Source organism: Aquila chrysaetos, chromosome 15, assembly GCF_900496995.4.
Source record: "Aquila chrysaetos chrysaetos chromosome 15, bAquChr1.4, whole genome shotgun sequence".
NCBI classification, from domain to species: Eukaryota; Metazoa; Chordata; class Aves; order Accipitriformes; family Accipitridae; genus Aquila; species Aquila chrysaetos.
In genome coordinates, this window is record NC_044018.1 from 1099636 (window position 1) to 1113850 (window position 14215).

General features: G+C 52.1%; 1 protein-coding gene across 4 annotated transcripts in view; it reads right to left on the reverse strand.

The window, feature by feature from the left end:
- OTOF (otoferlin) overlaps window positions 1-14215 on the reverse strand; it is a 108240-nt gene that overhangs the window by 9198 nt on the left and 84827 nt on the right. For 2 of the 4 annotated variants that reach the window (XM_030036843.2, XM_030036842.2), the window contains 14 exons: window positions 14038-14162; window positions 13245-13379; window positions 12602-12763; window positions 11283-11402; window positions 9986-10146; window positions 9525-9688; window positions 8463-8533; window positions 6874-6903; window positions 6087-6221; window positions 5604-5670; window positions 3523-3647; window positions 2685-2819; window positions 1621-1758; window positions 279-406 (listed from right to left, as the gene is read on the reverse strand). In XM_030036843.2, coding sequence (XP_029892703.1) covers window positions 279-406; window positions 1621-1758; window positions 2685-2819; window positions 3523-3647; window positions 5604-5670; window positions 6087-6221; window positions 6874-6903; window positions 8463-8533; window positions 9525-9688; window positions 9986-10146; window positions 11283-11402; window positions 12602-12763; window positions 13245-13379; window positions 14038-14162 — 1696 coding nt within the window. Of the gene's footprint in view, window positions 1-278; window positions 407-1620; window positions 1759-2684; window positions 2820-3522; window positions 3648-5603; window positions 5671-6086; window positions 6222-6873; window positions 6904-8462; window positions 8594-9524; window positions 9689-9985; window positions 10147-11282; window positions 11403-12601; window positions 12764-13244; window positions 13380-14037; window positions 14163-14215 lie in introns of all 4 variants that reach the window. The other 2 variants (XM_041128749.1, XM_030036841.2) reach the window with 1 other exon arrangement.

The window sequence follows — 14215 nt, forward strand, 5'->3', positions numbered from 1 at the left end:
AATGATTCCTAAAGTAGGTACTTAATCTTGATCAGATATGGATGTTTCTTAAACACCCTTTACTATATTGACCACACAGCTGGCAAAGAAGGACAGATGGCTGAAATGAGCATGCCTACGCTGCTTGCAAGGGAAGTTCTGTGTGATGATTCCCATCTTTTGAGCTCAAGCAGCAGCTGTGGGACAGCTAGGGTGCAGGTCCGAGGGCTGGCGAGCTTGGCTCAGGCTTGGCTCACCACTTCCAGGTGCAGACAGGTAACAGGGCTGGGGCAACTCACTTTCCAAAGACAGGGTTCAACTGCTTGGAGATGTAGTTCTCCTTGTCTTTGATGTCTGTCTTCCCCAGCTTGATGGCAATATAGGGGTCGGCTTTCCCATTGATGTCAGCTGGGTGAAGGTCTGTGGCCTGTAGAGAACAGATGAGATAAATCAGTGCTGTCCACAGTAGCAAAGAATTCAGGGATGGCCCCATTCTCCGTCCCTGAGACCATCCGACCTTGCCTAGCCATAGGCATGTGGCTAAGCACTTTGGACCCCCTAAATGGAGTGTCTTGGTTTAAACTGGGGATAAATCCTGCCTTGTGTCAATCCCTGTCCCGATTTGGGAAGGGGTTGGGGCCGGCTGTGTCCCCTCAGAGAGACATAACCACAGTCATCTTTGGCATCTCTTTCCTCAGTGGAAAGAAACAGGTTCCTCTAAAGAAATACCCCGAGCAACAACCTGACCAAGATGTCAGGAAGACCTGTCCCCTTCCCATCTTGTTCTCTCCACTCACTACATTAGGGCCAAAGGCTTCTGGCTTCTCCCCATAAAGGGGGTGAGTATCCCCAAACTCTCCAGTCCCAACCTCCATCATGGCACACAACAGCAGATGCCCATGCCAGGACACATCCAGCCGGTCCTGGTTGTTGTTGTTGGTGGTGCTGACCAGGCTGGTGTCTACTACTGCAGCCTCAGTCTGTTGGTAATGGATGGGAGACTCATTACCGCAATGGGGTGCGGCACTGGGTAGAGAATCAGGCTAGTGGGAAATGTAGCCGAAAGTAGGTTGCATTTGTAAAACACCGGGACAAGGTGGTGAGAAAGAGCAGTCCCAGCGCTTCTAGCAGGACTGAGATCCCTCTCAAGTGCCTGGCTATTGTACCTCACTCACATGCTTGGGCACGCAAGGATGACTAGTGTAGGGGTCAGGAAAGGAGTTTTTCCGGACCACACTCCATACAAAGAAATGGGCATTAGCTGGATCGATCAAAAATGACTCAGTGCAAGTTTAAGGAGGTGCCATGCCCTTCAGCCAGCTCTACTAGCCCCTACCAGCTCCTATTCTGCTCTGCATGTACTTCACTGAGGTGTCATGGCTATGTAAGGAACCACCACCTCATAGTCTGGGCTGATCCAAATTATTCACGTGAGTTAAGCACTAGGACAGATATGCTGGACTGTCCTACACACCAGAAGAAAGGTCTCAGGATCTGGCAGGAGCTTGGATCTGGCTTGCTCCCGGTGCTTGGAGCACACTCCCCCCCCAGCATCCCTACAGCTTTGGGACCAGGTCCTGGATGTGTGCCATGGAAGGGAGCGCAGGATCACACCTTACCACACCGCACAGTTATACTCACCCGCACAATATAGACTCGGACCAGCACATTGATGGGGTCGTTGCTGGGGATCCCCTGGAACATGCCGAAGTTGGGGTCGTATCCTGCCTCCTTGGTGATATCATCAGGGAGCGGCACTTTGTAGACACACATGGAGCCCTAATGCGAGGGAGTGCACAGCCCGATGAGAGTCCTTCTGCCCAGGGGCTCAGGGTGGGCAGACCCATCCCAAACCACCCTTCCTGAGGACCCAGTCAATATCCTTGTTTCTAGCGATGTGCTGAAGCAGACAGGCCAGATCTGGAAAACTCCTCCACTGCACAAGCACCTCTTCAAAGACTGCAACCATGAGCAGAGAAATTGGACAAAGGGAAGGAGTCCTGCAGAGGAATCAGGCTAGCAAGGTGCTCATGGACAGGGATTTCCAAGAGTAAAACTGACAGGAGAACAAAATGGGAATAAAAGGGTTGACGAGGGATGGGCTGGAAAATCTGGGAACTACCACATGAAACACTGCTGATTTCTATGCTCCCAAAGCATCTGATCCTAGCTAAGATGGGGAACTGCCTGCTCACTTCCTCCACCAAGCAAAAAAAGGGCAAAACTGGCATCAACAGGCTTCATCTGGCCAGGATCACACCCTCAAAAAGGTTCTTGTCTAAGAATCTTACAGCTGACAGATGTGCTCCTACAGTGCCTGGGGGCTGGCAATGGTGCAACATGGCCGTGAGCTCAGGTGGCTGGTATTGGTGAAAAATGGTTCACAGAGATAACCCAGGGCACGACTTATTTTCACAGTGGGCAAGAAAGAGAAGCTGCTTTTCCCTTGGCCTTCTATAAGAACTGTCAAGGATCTGTTTGCCTGCAGATCACCACCTTTGTGGCTGCGCTTTTTGAAGCCATCTGATTTCTGGGACTATCCTTGGAGGCTTTCCCTCCCTGCAAGGTGCCTGCAGCTGGGTCAATGCAAATTGGATTCTATTGCATCCAACCCTTTCCAGCTGAACCAGCTTCAGCTGGGAAACCCGTTGGCAAGAGCTCCCCAAGCTGCCCCTGCCCTGGCCTGACTCAGCAACCAAACTCACTTTGAACCTTCCCACTATCCGCTCTTCTTCTGTTGCATTGTCATCGTTGTCCCCAATCTTCCCACGGAGCAGGTTGAAGGTGTGCAGCCAGTCCTCAAAGTTATCAAACTCTGCTTCCAGCTCCTTGTTGAAGACCTGAGATGACAGATAGTTAAAGGAGGGGAATTAGGTTAAAAAAAAAAAAAAAAAAAAAAAAAAAAGTGAGGAAAAGATACGGTGACTGCCCAAGTCAACTTGGAGGGAACCTGAACACCTCAGCTCTCAATGCCCAATTCTCTAGGAAGGAAAAGGATCTCCAGGATCATTGGTTGGACCTTGATGCCACAAGCACTTCCCTGAACTGATAACGTACAAGAGGGAATCTCAGCTGAATGGGCGAGGCGGCTGTCCCCGCTCTGTGCAAGACCCAGGTTCAAGCCCCTTCTGAGCCCCAGAATCACAGACTACATTAATCCTAATAAACACCATGGGCCCGTACATTGAACCAGAGCCCATCCTTGCCCTGAGTCCTGACTGGGCCAGCCATGGCCAGGCTGGAAAACTCTCCCCTCCATCCAGGGCACATCCAAGCTGTCCCAAGGACAATCCTATCCCAGGGCAATGCCTTTTCTGCAAAGCATGTTACCTCCGACTCCTTCAAAGTATGGAGAGAAGCTGGTGGTCCCAAGGCCACCAAAGGGGGATACCCCTTTGGGATACCCCTCGGATAGGCAGGGTGCCTCAGGCAGGGTTGATCCATCCTGCTCTGATCTCCAGATGGCTGGGACTGCCACCCTGCCAGACTTCCAGCCTGCCACTGAGCAGGCAGGACCTTCTCCTCCCCTGCCGACACACGCACCTTCAGTTCGTCAATCTTCTGCTTGTTCTTCTTCTCCGGAAGCTCGGGGGCTGACTGTTGCTTCTTCTTCTTATCGTCTTTGGGTGCCTTGGACTTCTCCTTGTTCTTTGCCTGACCCTTGGAGCCTTTCATGGGAGAGTCATCAAGTTTGATTTCTGAGTCCGAGGGGAAGCGGCGGGGAAGGAGGACATGGAAATGAGGGTGAGGAGGGGTGGAGGAGACAGGGAGGGGGGAACTTGATTAAAGTCCTTCAGACAGGAGGAGCATGAAAGCTGACAGCTGCTACTGCCTGCAACTTCCATCCCAGCCCTCTCCTGTCTTTTCTTGACTCTGGCCACTTCTGACCAGGTCACAGCATCTCCAGAAGCCCAGAGATCTCTGTGCAGGGAACTTCCAGAGCTGGCCTGAGCAGAAGTCATTTGGAGGACTACAAAACACGGACTGAGAGTGCTGGACACTGGCTAGCTTCAAGCGCAGTGAGAAGACCTGATCCTGCCCATAGCATCTCCTTTTCTTCCTTCCACTGGAGACTTTTCCAGCTGTATACAGCCTGGAGATAAAACCCCAGCCTAGGTATTGCAGAGGGGACAGCGCTTGATGCTCAGCACCAGAGCACAAGCTGCTGCCCATGACCAGCTGCAATGGCAGGTTGTTCAGGTCTCTATTCAGAGGAACCACCAGCCAGGGACATCAACTACAGTCGGAACAGGCTGCCTGGAAAAGCACGTTCAAAGAACACTTCTCCCACCCTTCTACAATCCCCGTCCCTCACTGCCTCTGCCAGCTTTCATGACTGCTGGGCAATGCAGATGGGGACAGAGAGATGACACAGACTTAATGTGGAAGAGGAAAGGAGGAAGGAATGGGCGTGCCAAGGGAAAATGGATCCTTCTCAGAAGACAGAAAGAAAACAATGGGGGACACAAGACACCCTCCCCAGCAGCCCTGCCATGACAGCAAGCCCAGGAAGGAGCTGCTTAGAGTTGCCTCCAAGCTCAGCAAGACCCAGCCTCATCTTTCTCATGATATGAACGCTAGTCTTCCAAAAGAAACCAGGCTTTGTATTTTTCTCAGCTAATGGATTTTGCATTGCCTGGGCATGACACCAACCTGCTGTCATGGGGACATGGAATATATGGAAAGCACAGGTGAAAGTCCTCAGGGAAACCCCTCCAAGCCCCACTGGTGGGACTGGCAAGGAGCCTCCAGGCTGCAAATGGACAAAGTCACCCTTGACCAACATATCCCAACTCACCAGTATTCTTGGCCCACATCGCTTGTGGTACAAAATTCATCTCACCCAACTTTAGACATCTGCAACACCCCATCTGAGCTACAGACCCCTGACTTCCTTCAGAGAAAAATGCTTTCAGGGCGCAATTCATCTTATTGTAGCATAGTATTGAAAATTGGTCAGAGAACTTGTCCTAAAATTGTGTATTTTTCTTCACTGCCTGTGCTAGAACAGCAGACAAGGAGGCCTCTGCATGCAGGTAAAAGCAGTCAGATTAGATGAATCCCAGACCTTTTGTCTGGTTGAATCTTTCCTCGTAAAACTAAAGCAAAATCAAAAAAAAACCAAAACAAACTTTAAGCCTCCTGCAAAACGAGGACAGAAAACCCCACAAAGGTGATCTAGAAGTATCTGTTACTTGGTGTGCTCAACAGACTTCAAGCACAGAGTCCTGTAGCTAACACATCTGCACGGCCAAAGCGACAGGACTTTTACTGACATACTGACTTGTGATTGCACAAAAATGTCCGTGGACAGTAACATGGATCCCGGTCACTAGTCTGCATTACTTGCACGTGGCCTTCCTCCCGGCACGGATGGGCTGGAGGCTGCCACAATACCATGCTCTGATTTGGATTCACCTGGCATTAGCATGTTAAACCAACACAGCCCACACCAGGCCTGCATTCATGAAAACTGATCCTGTGTGGGGATATACAGCACGCTGCGAGCATCTGGTTTGGCAGAAGAGCAGCGGCAGGCTCCGAAAGCGATGCCTGATCACCAAAAGGAGTCCTCGTCCTACCTTTCCCTGCCATGCTCCCTCTCTTGTTTGCAACCTGCTTACCTTCTGCAATCTCCATTTCTTCCTTCTCCTCCGCTTCTGCTGCGGCCGCTTCTTGCTGCCGGAGTTGCTGGGGAAGAAATGAAGTGAACAGGGAGTGGGTGCTGGTGCCGAGGTCTCTGTGCTCACTGGAAATGCCTGTAACTCAGGCTCACAGCTCACTCTTCCCATCTGAGCCACGAGCGAGGTTCTGGCAGTGCTGGAGAAATCGAAATTGCTCACTGCAGACTTCAGCACCGCTGCTGTTAAATACTTGTGTCCGGGTACAAGCCAGTCACAAAGTCCACCCAGAGTGCACTCAAGGAAGAGGAATCCTGCTCAGCTCTGCCAGCTAAAAAAAAAGCCTTGCTGACAGTCAGGCACGATTAGCGAGGGAAGCAGCACAGCCCAAAGCCTTTGGAAGTAGCTGGAAATAGGCGCGACCTTGCAGGCAGGAAATGTTTTCCTCTTCCCCCCCCATACACCCCTCCTCTGCTCTGCACCCACCTCCTTCATAGTCTCAATTGAAGCAAAATACTTGGACCACCAGTCCAGCATGCTCTCGTCCGGCTCCTCCTCTTCTACTTCCTCTCCTCCTCCTCCTTTCTTCTTCTTTTTCTTTTTCTCCTTCTCTTCCTCAGACTGCAGGGATGAGAGAAGCAAAGACAGAGAAGAAGAGGGATCAGATGAAAGCAAAATGTCTGTTGAAGGGCAAACGTGGTGGGTAGAAGCACCTGAGAGGGCAGAACTCTCCGGCACTGTCCCCCTTTTACAGACGCAGACACTGAGGCACAGAGCAGCAAAGGAAGATGTCCAAGGCTCCAGAGAGACACAGTGTCAGAGTCCTGAGACATCCCCTCCTGTCCATCATCCCTTTCATCCACGCATTTCCCAGGCTACAGCACCTGAATCTTACACGGTAGCCATCCTCCCTCTGCCCAGCAAAGTACCCCAGGTCCATTTAGTGGTGCAATAAAGCCTTTTGCCGCTGGAATCTGGTTGTGGTGGGAATAACTAGCATCTCTCCCACAGGGTGCTGCCTGCCCTGCTCCTCCCAGGACAGCTGGATTGAGAAGTGCTGGCCCAGAAGAGCTTCCCCACCTGTAGGAACCAGACCACTGCCATATCTATTGATGAGACAGCGCTGCTCTGTCTCTGCCCTGGGATGAAGGGGCTCTGGTACCCCCCCATCTTGGGGTTGGTGAGGATGCATGGTCCACTGAAAGCCACACAGAAGGGTAGGATGGGGTGTGGAGGGTTGGGAGCAGGGATGCAGAGCAGATCCATCACTTACCACGTCCACCTTCACCACTGCATCGGAGTTCTGCCGCCCGGGGCGGAAGGGAACAGGGAGAGGGAGAGCAGGTTAGCAGCACAGCCTCAGCTGAGTACAAATACACCCCGGCACACGCATGCATTAGAAGTCACGGACAGGTCCCCAAAGATGAAGGAAGCAAACACCTTGGAATGAAGAGCCCTGGCTGGGAAAGCTCTGCATACAGGGGAGAGGTCTGCCGTGACACACCAAACCCACCTCCGTGTGGGAGACGTCTCTCTTGCATTCTGCTAAGGGAGAACCACAGTCCCTGACAGCAAGGGACTGGGGCTGGAAAGACACTTTGGCCTTCGGCGTGGATAACACCTCTCTGCTCTCTTGGAGCTGTTCTTGTCTATCTGGGAAGGTCTGCAAGCTACTGTAGTAGATTTCAAGAAGCATGTGTGTGCTGGGGCATTCCAGACATACCCACATACACATACGTGTATGTCTGGGAGCAGACATACACAATACAGCTTCTTGGGCACAGACGAAGAACTCTACATACAGGTGTGTATGTGAATGCACCAGGGACCTTGTGGGGGGGGGTGTATGTATCTATACATGTGTGCTTGTGAGGCTTTGTATGTGCCATAGCCTTCCTGTAAATGTGCACATGCGAAGGGCCATGCATATTTGGAGCCCACAACATGCCTGTAGGCACACATGTGCAGATGCTGCTTGTCTGGGGGTGTGTGTGAGCATGTTGCTGCAAAGGGCCTGCTGCAAAAAGAAATCTGTTTCTTTCTGTGGAGGAAGCTCTGGAGCAGAAGGGTATGAGAAGGAGCTGAAATTCTTGTTCTGGGCAAGAAAATGGGCACAGGCACATTCAGTGTGTGAACAAAGCCTGATGCCTCTGGGACACGTTGCCAGTCCGATGCATACAATGCCAAATTTTCAGGGCAAGCACAATAGGTCCAAAGAGCTTTGGCTGCCTCAGACTGACTCTGTGTGCCTGGATCAGGTCTACACCACATCCATCTGCTGTGTCCTGTAAGGTGCAGGCTTGCTGTACAGCAGTTGTTCAGCGACACTGTGCTGACCACCCATCTAGACTGCTGAATGGGCATTTCAAAGAGCTGATGTAGCCATCTGAATGTCTCAAAACTATTGTAAAAAGGAAAAAAGTATCAGGGAAATCTGCATGACCATGGCTGCTTGCAGAGACTGCGCAGTGTGCGGTGCTTTGAAAGGGAAGGATCGCTGCAGCTGTGCAGATGGGGAATTTCTGATGGGTCACTTGTGTCTGTGCTGGTCACAGACAGGGACAGGGTTGTGCTCGTGGGTGCTCATTCCCATCTGACTGCTTTGAAGGAAAACATAAAGCTGTCTGATTTGCATAGCCCAGGACATTCCTTTTCTGAGCAGCAAGCACCGGCTAATTTCAGAGAGGACAGAAAGAGGCCAACTTGTACGACTGACAATGACCCAAAGCCCTTCATTCCAGACAACAGCCCAACTCCATGTTCAGCAGGACAAGGCGGCCTCTGTTTGGGTTGGGTTACGCAAAGACTGGCAATTCAGTGAGGAAAGAGATGCTGAAGTGGTGCTGACATATGGACACTCACAGCTTCCAGCTTCACCATCGTCTCCATCTTCTTGATGGGAACCTCAGGTTCCATATTGACAACGATCTCCCCTGTGGGGCGAGAGCGATGGGCCCCGTTGGCCATTGCGAGGTAGCCATTGAGGTGTTTAGCTGGACAGAGGACAGAGAAAGAGAAAGAACAAGGGAGAAGGATAGTATAGAGGAGAAACGGAGAGCTCGGGAGAGATCCTACAGGATTCATGCAGGAGTGATGTGTGACTGCCTTGTTCAGAGAAAAGCAGAGGAAATGAGCACAGACCCTTACAGCATGAATAAAAAAATCTTCCATAGGAAAGGAAAGCAGATGGTGAGAAAGAATTGGGTTTTTTTCACCTGCACCAGTGTCCAGAGGAGAAGAGGCAGAGAGGGTGATTGCCCTGAAAGTATCATAGCATGGACACAACCACAGGTCCAGACCTCTGGCTGGAACGAGGGATGGCCCTTGGCAATCCCCCCACAGACCTCCTGTCTCTGCCTAGCCAAGAGACCCTCTACCTCCACCAAGGACTGGGAGGAGATGAGCAATTCCTGTGGCTCACCAAGCCCTCTGCTGCTGTGCTGGGTGCAGGAAAAGTGGGTTTGTGATGGTTTTTGCTGCGGGGGTTGATAGATGGGGTGGTGGTTGGGATTGAGAGGGTGGCCTCAATCTGTAGCTTTCTAGTCTTTACTTAAACAATAGCAGCAGCAGGCATTGAGCATAGCAAATTCACCTCCCAGTCTTGAGGAACATTTGGGAAGTCTAGAGTCATGAAGCTGCAGAGATGTTAGAGGCGAACCAGCCTTTCTTGTCTTACAGGTGTCAGGGGGAGCACACAGTTTTCGCAGTGAGACCCACAGATCAAAAAAATCAAAGGGGAATCATGGCCTCACACCCTGTGGCTTCTCACCCCCTTGACCCAAACCCAGAAGCATTGCTTGCTTAACCAACGAGCAGGCAATATCCCATTGTCCTTACAACCCTCTACCCATCTCCCTCTTCTCCGTGCACAACCCCCCACCGATGACCCATACCAGCCAGGCCCCCATGGCCCAAGCCTGGTACCTGTCATATTCCAGTGCTGGGCTTTCTTATCTGGTGGGCGGTAGATGAACTTTCGGAGGGAGCTGACAGCGTGGGACCCCACCAGGGTGTAACGCCCAAAAGCCCGGCAGTCCACCACCCGGATGTTGAGGGGTGGATGGAGAAGCTCGTTCTCTGGGAGGGTCCTGGGAAGCAAAGGTGTGCTGGTTATCGAGGGCTGGGTGTGGGCTGTGGGATGTCTACTTTGGCAGTTGGAAAGGCCAGTAGGGACTAAAGCAGGGACTGTGTTGGAGGAAGAGGTCTAGAGCAGCTCCAGCAAAGCATGGCTTGGGAGCCCTCAGAGAAAGGCCATCACCAACTGGGATGGAGCTCATGTCCTCCACTGCTGTGGCAAAACTGAAGCAAGGGCTAGGAGCCATGGTCTGGGCTCCAGAAAAACTAGGTTTCAGTTGGTGGGTCAGAAGGAAGAGGAAACTCTCACCACTTCAAACCACTTGACCAAAGTGCTGAAGTTGGGGTTTTTCTTGTAGTTCTGGATTAGGGCTGACTGGACCCCCTTCCCAGCACACTCAATGTCCACACGGGGCCGGTCCACCTGGGCCAGGTTCACTCTCTTCAGATCCCTGAGCCCCCAGAACAAGATCTAGGGCAGGAGGAGGAAAAGGATGAACATGAATATGAGGGACTGCCCCTGGCTGGAGCCAGGCCAGAGTCAACGGAGTTGGTTCTCCATATCCCCCAGGAGCAGGGACCCTACTGCAAATGTCATTGTCCGGGCAGTGGTGGATCCCTGAGGTATCTTCTTCTCCACGTGGCTCAGGGCTGCAGCACAGTGTCTGACACCCCACATAATCCACCTCATACGTGACCTGCAGCAGCCTAAGGTCTCCAACCTGCTGCCCTCGATACTCTTTTGCCTTTCTCTTTTTCTAGCCTTTTTCTGCCATGGGACTCCATGGAGCAGGACCAGACCAACTTTGGCCATCCACAGTGGCTCTTGATTCAGCACTGGCATCATTTTGTCAAAATTATATCAGTATCACTGAGGAAACTTTCCTCTCCCTTCTTAGGCTAACAGACTGCCACCATGACCAAAAGTTCCCCTAAACTGAGATTTTTCCACCTCCTCATTCCCCATGGCTGTATTCACCTTGCACATCAGAGGAATACAATTTATTTACAGATGCAAATGTCTCAAAGACCAGGAGCTAGTATTCCTTTAGAGACTTGGAGATCTGGTCAGCAGCATCTCACCTGAGCAGAGACACCTACAACCATGGGTGAACTGTGCACAGAACGTCACTGACTGTATTGCCTGGATCACCACCATCTACCAAGACAACCAAGGGAAAGGGATGCTGATTGGATGCATCACCCTTTAGATATCTACAGATACATGAGAGGCATCTTGCCCTTGATGCCTGACGTTGGTGGGATGCAGCTCACCTGCCCTATGTAACTGCTTCGCGTGGAGATGTATTTCATGTGTATCTCTAATGTGCCCCGCATTGCATCTCAGCCCAAGTGGCATTCACTTGCCATGGTGCCCACATTTAAGACAGCAAGGAGTGATCCAGTTCCCTGTTCTTTTAGGGCTGCTCCAACCTCGCTCCCTGTGCAGCCAGTACAGACAGATCCTTGCAGTGCAGACATCTGGTCTTGGTGCCCAGCTAGTCATCAGAGCCTCAGAGATCCCGCCTGGCCTTCAAACACCCATGGATGGGCTCTCTTGCCCCACACAATGCTGAACATTGAAATTTGGTGCTTCGAGGCAATTACCTCCACTCTGTATTTACTCAGCACTGGCCGAATCCCCAGTGGCACTGGCAGGATGGGGCCCCGGTCCATGTCTGTGGGTCCATCGATTGGGGGCAGGTCTGACTTGCCCCCAGGGCCAATCTGGAAGAGATGCAGCATGGATTAGGATCTGTTCCTCTGAGCTGGTGCTCAGCTCCTGGGAAGCAGTTTTTTGTCAGTCTCAGCTGTAACTGGCACACCCTGGTCTCATGCATCGAGTCTGTGTTGTCTCAGAGGGTGCAGGAGCAACAAGGGTTGCTGAGCATCCAGCTGACTGTACAGCGCAGGTACTTCAGGAGAAGGCAGACGTGAGCAGAAGGTGCTGGGCAGTGCTGTGCTTCCACACAGGACAGACCCAGGAGCAAAGCAAACTTCTCAGCCCACCAACATACCCTAACCCCAAGGCTGTTCCTTTTCTTCCTGCAGGGAGTCGCATCTGCCTGGGCTGGGTGTGAAGAGATGCAGAAATGGTCTGAGAGCTCAGCCCAGGAGCAGGTTTCAGGTGCCCTTTCCAACCCAAGGCGTGAGGGAGATCAAATATCCCATGTGAGCCATCCCCTACAGAAACCACCCCACTGCAAGGAAAGTTGCGTGGAAAAAGGGCTTGGATGAGCACCTGCCCTGGCAGACAAAGGAGATGGGAAAAGCACCCTGGGGAGTGGGACACCAGGCTCAGCAGCAGCCTGCAAGGCTACCCTGATCTCACCACCATCATAGGGCGTCTGAGGACATTGCAGACAGACAGGCAGGTAAAGCAAAGTCTCCTTTGAAGTCTCCTGCACACCAGGAGACTGCCGAGACATGTCCATACAAATACAACAGTGACAGCGTATGGGAAAGGAAGTACGAAAGCAGGAGGGTTTAACTCTGCTACCCCACAGGCTATGCGGCTAAGATGTCACAATATCCTTGGGATGCTGCTATAAATTCACACCCCTTTTTTCCTGAGACCTTCAAATTGGCATCACTGAGAGCACCAAGACTCCCATTGGCATCTCCTGTATCCCAGTGACGTTGTAGAGAGTTTCGGCTAACACAACACTTTTAGTGGGGTGTCCTGTCCAGCAGGATACCTGGGACTCACTGCACATCATCTTGACCAGTGTGTCTGGGCAGGAGCTGCCCTCTCACTGGGTTAGTAGCTGTGTGTGCTAAACCCTTCTAGCTTTTCGAGGATGTATGAACTACCTGTTTTTTGCAGCACCTAAGATATATAAGCACAGGTTAAGCCCCGCTCCCTTGCAACCCTCCATCCCGTCCTTTCCCTCCCTTGGTCTGGGGTGGCTTTGGCCAGCTGGTACCTGGAGCAGCTCGAAGGCAGCCAGCAGGTCACCTGCGGTGGAGTTGCCCCGGTAGATCTGGTAGTACTCCAGCTGCGGGGGGAAGCGCGGCGGGCAGTAGTGCTCATCCGACATCTTCACCACCGGTTTGGCAAAGGTGCGGCCCATGAAGTCAGCTTTGCCCTGGAGAGGCGAAGAGAGCACTTGGGTTTGCTGACCCAACAGGAGGTGTCCCAAATTAGCCATGCAGCTCTCCCCATCATGGTCAGGACAGGACCAGAATAGGACCAGGTCCCACTGGGCCTGGGACACCAAAGCTCAGTGACAGCTTTCGCTCCTGGCTTCTTCAAATAAGGTGAAGGAGGTGGCCTAGGGCTGGGACAGCAAGGAGGCCAGGGCTGAGGAGCTTTTCTAAAGGGAAAGACTCAGGTAATGTCTCCTTGCCTCCAACCTCACAAAAGCTCTTGCTTCACTCTCCAAAAATAAGATATCATTAAGTTGAGTCTGAGGTCTAATGAGCAGCGGAGGCTGCTCATGCCATGGGAGATGTGGTGGGGACCGTTTTCCAGGAGTAAAGCTGCTTCTTATCCTTTGCACCCTCTGACTCAGGACTGATCGCAGCATCTAAATCATAAACATTTTCCTTTGCTGGGATTCATCTTACCACTGTGTCCTGGTCATAGATCTCAATGACAATTATGGGAGGGTCATCCCGCATCTCATGGGCTTCTCCATACAGCTCCACATTGTCAAAGACCAGCAGCTGGTCCCAGGTTGGGCAAAGGGTCTCATTGAGAACCTGGAAGAATGGGAGAGAGACTTACTGCTCCAGATACAGGCTAAGACCCTGGTGCAAGGGCAGCAGACTGGGCATTGGTCTCAGCTGCCTGGCAGCACTAGTGGGCTGCCGCACATTTTTTTTTGGACCAGCGAGGCATGGGGTATCCCCCGAGGACCATTCTGAGAAAAAAACCCCAACACCAGGCAAGCAGACACAAATTATATCATAGAATCATATCATAGAATCATTTGGGTTGGAAGGGACCTTAAAGATCATCTAGTTCCAACCCCCCTGCCTTGGGCAGGGACGCCATATCCACCTTTTCCAGTGTCCACCAGGCTTGCTAAAGCTTGGCAGCCCTCAGCCCAGGAAGGGAAGACACAAAACCCACTTCAACATGCTCCATTTTCTCCTAACTGGGCAGGTGAATCATGGCCACAGGGACACGGGATAGCTGTGTGTTGGTGCAGGGGGACATGTCGTGAAGGTGGTCCTGGGGAAGGGGCTCCTGGAGACAGTCAAGCCCCAGTGCCACAGCTGCTTTCCCACTGCAGGACCCCATGATCAACCTCCTCCTTGATTCACGAGCAGTCACAAGACTTGTGGCAGGGGAGCAGGATGTCCAGGGACATGCAACTTCAGAGCCCAGTCCTCCAGGTCAGGAGATGGTGCTTACCTCGGTGCATTGGCTCTGGGAGATGAAGAAGACTCGTGCAAAGGGGTCTGAAAGGCCACTGCTGTCAGCTGCAAATAAACTCCTCGCTTGGTACATGTGGGCTCGCAGCTGGAAAACCTGCTTCTCTGCAAGAGAGAGGGGAAGTGAGACAGCTTAATACACAAAACTGGAGCCCAAC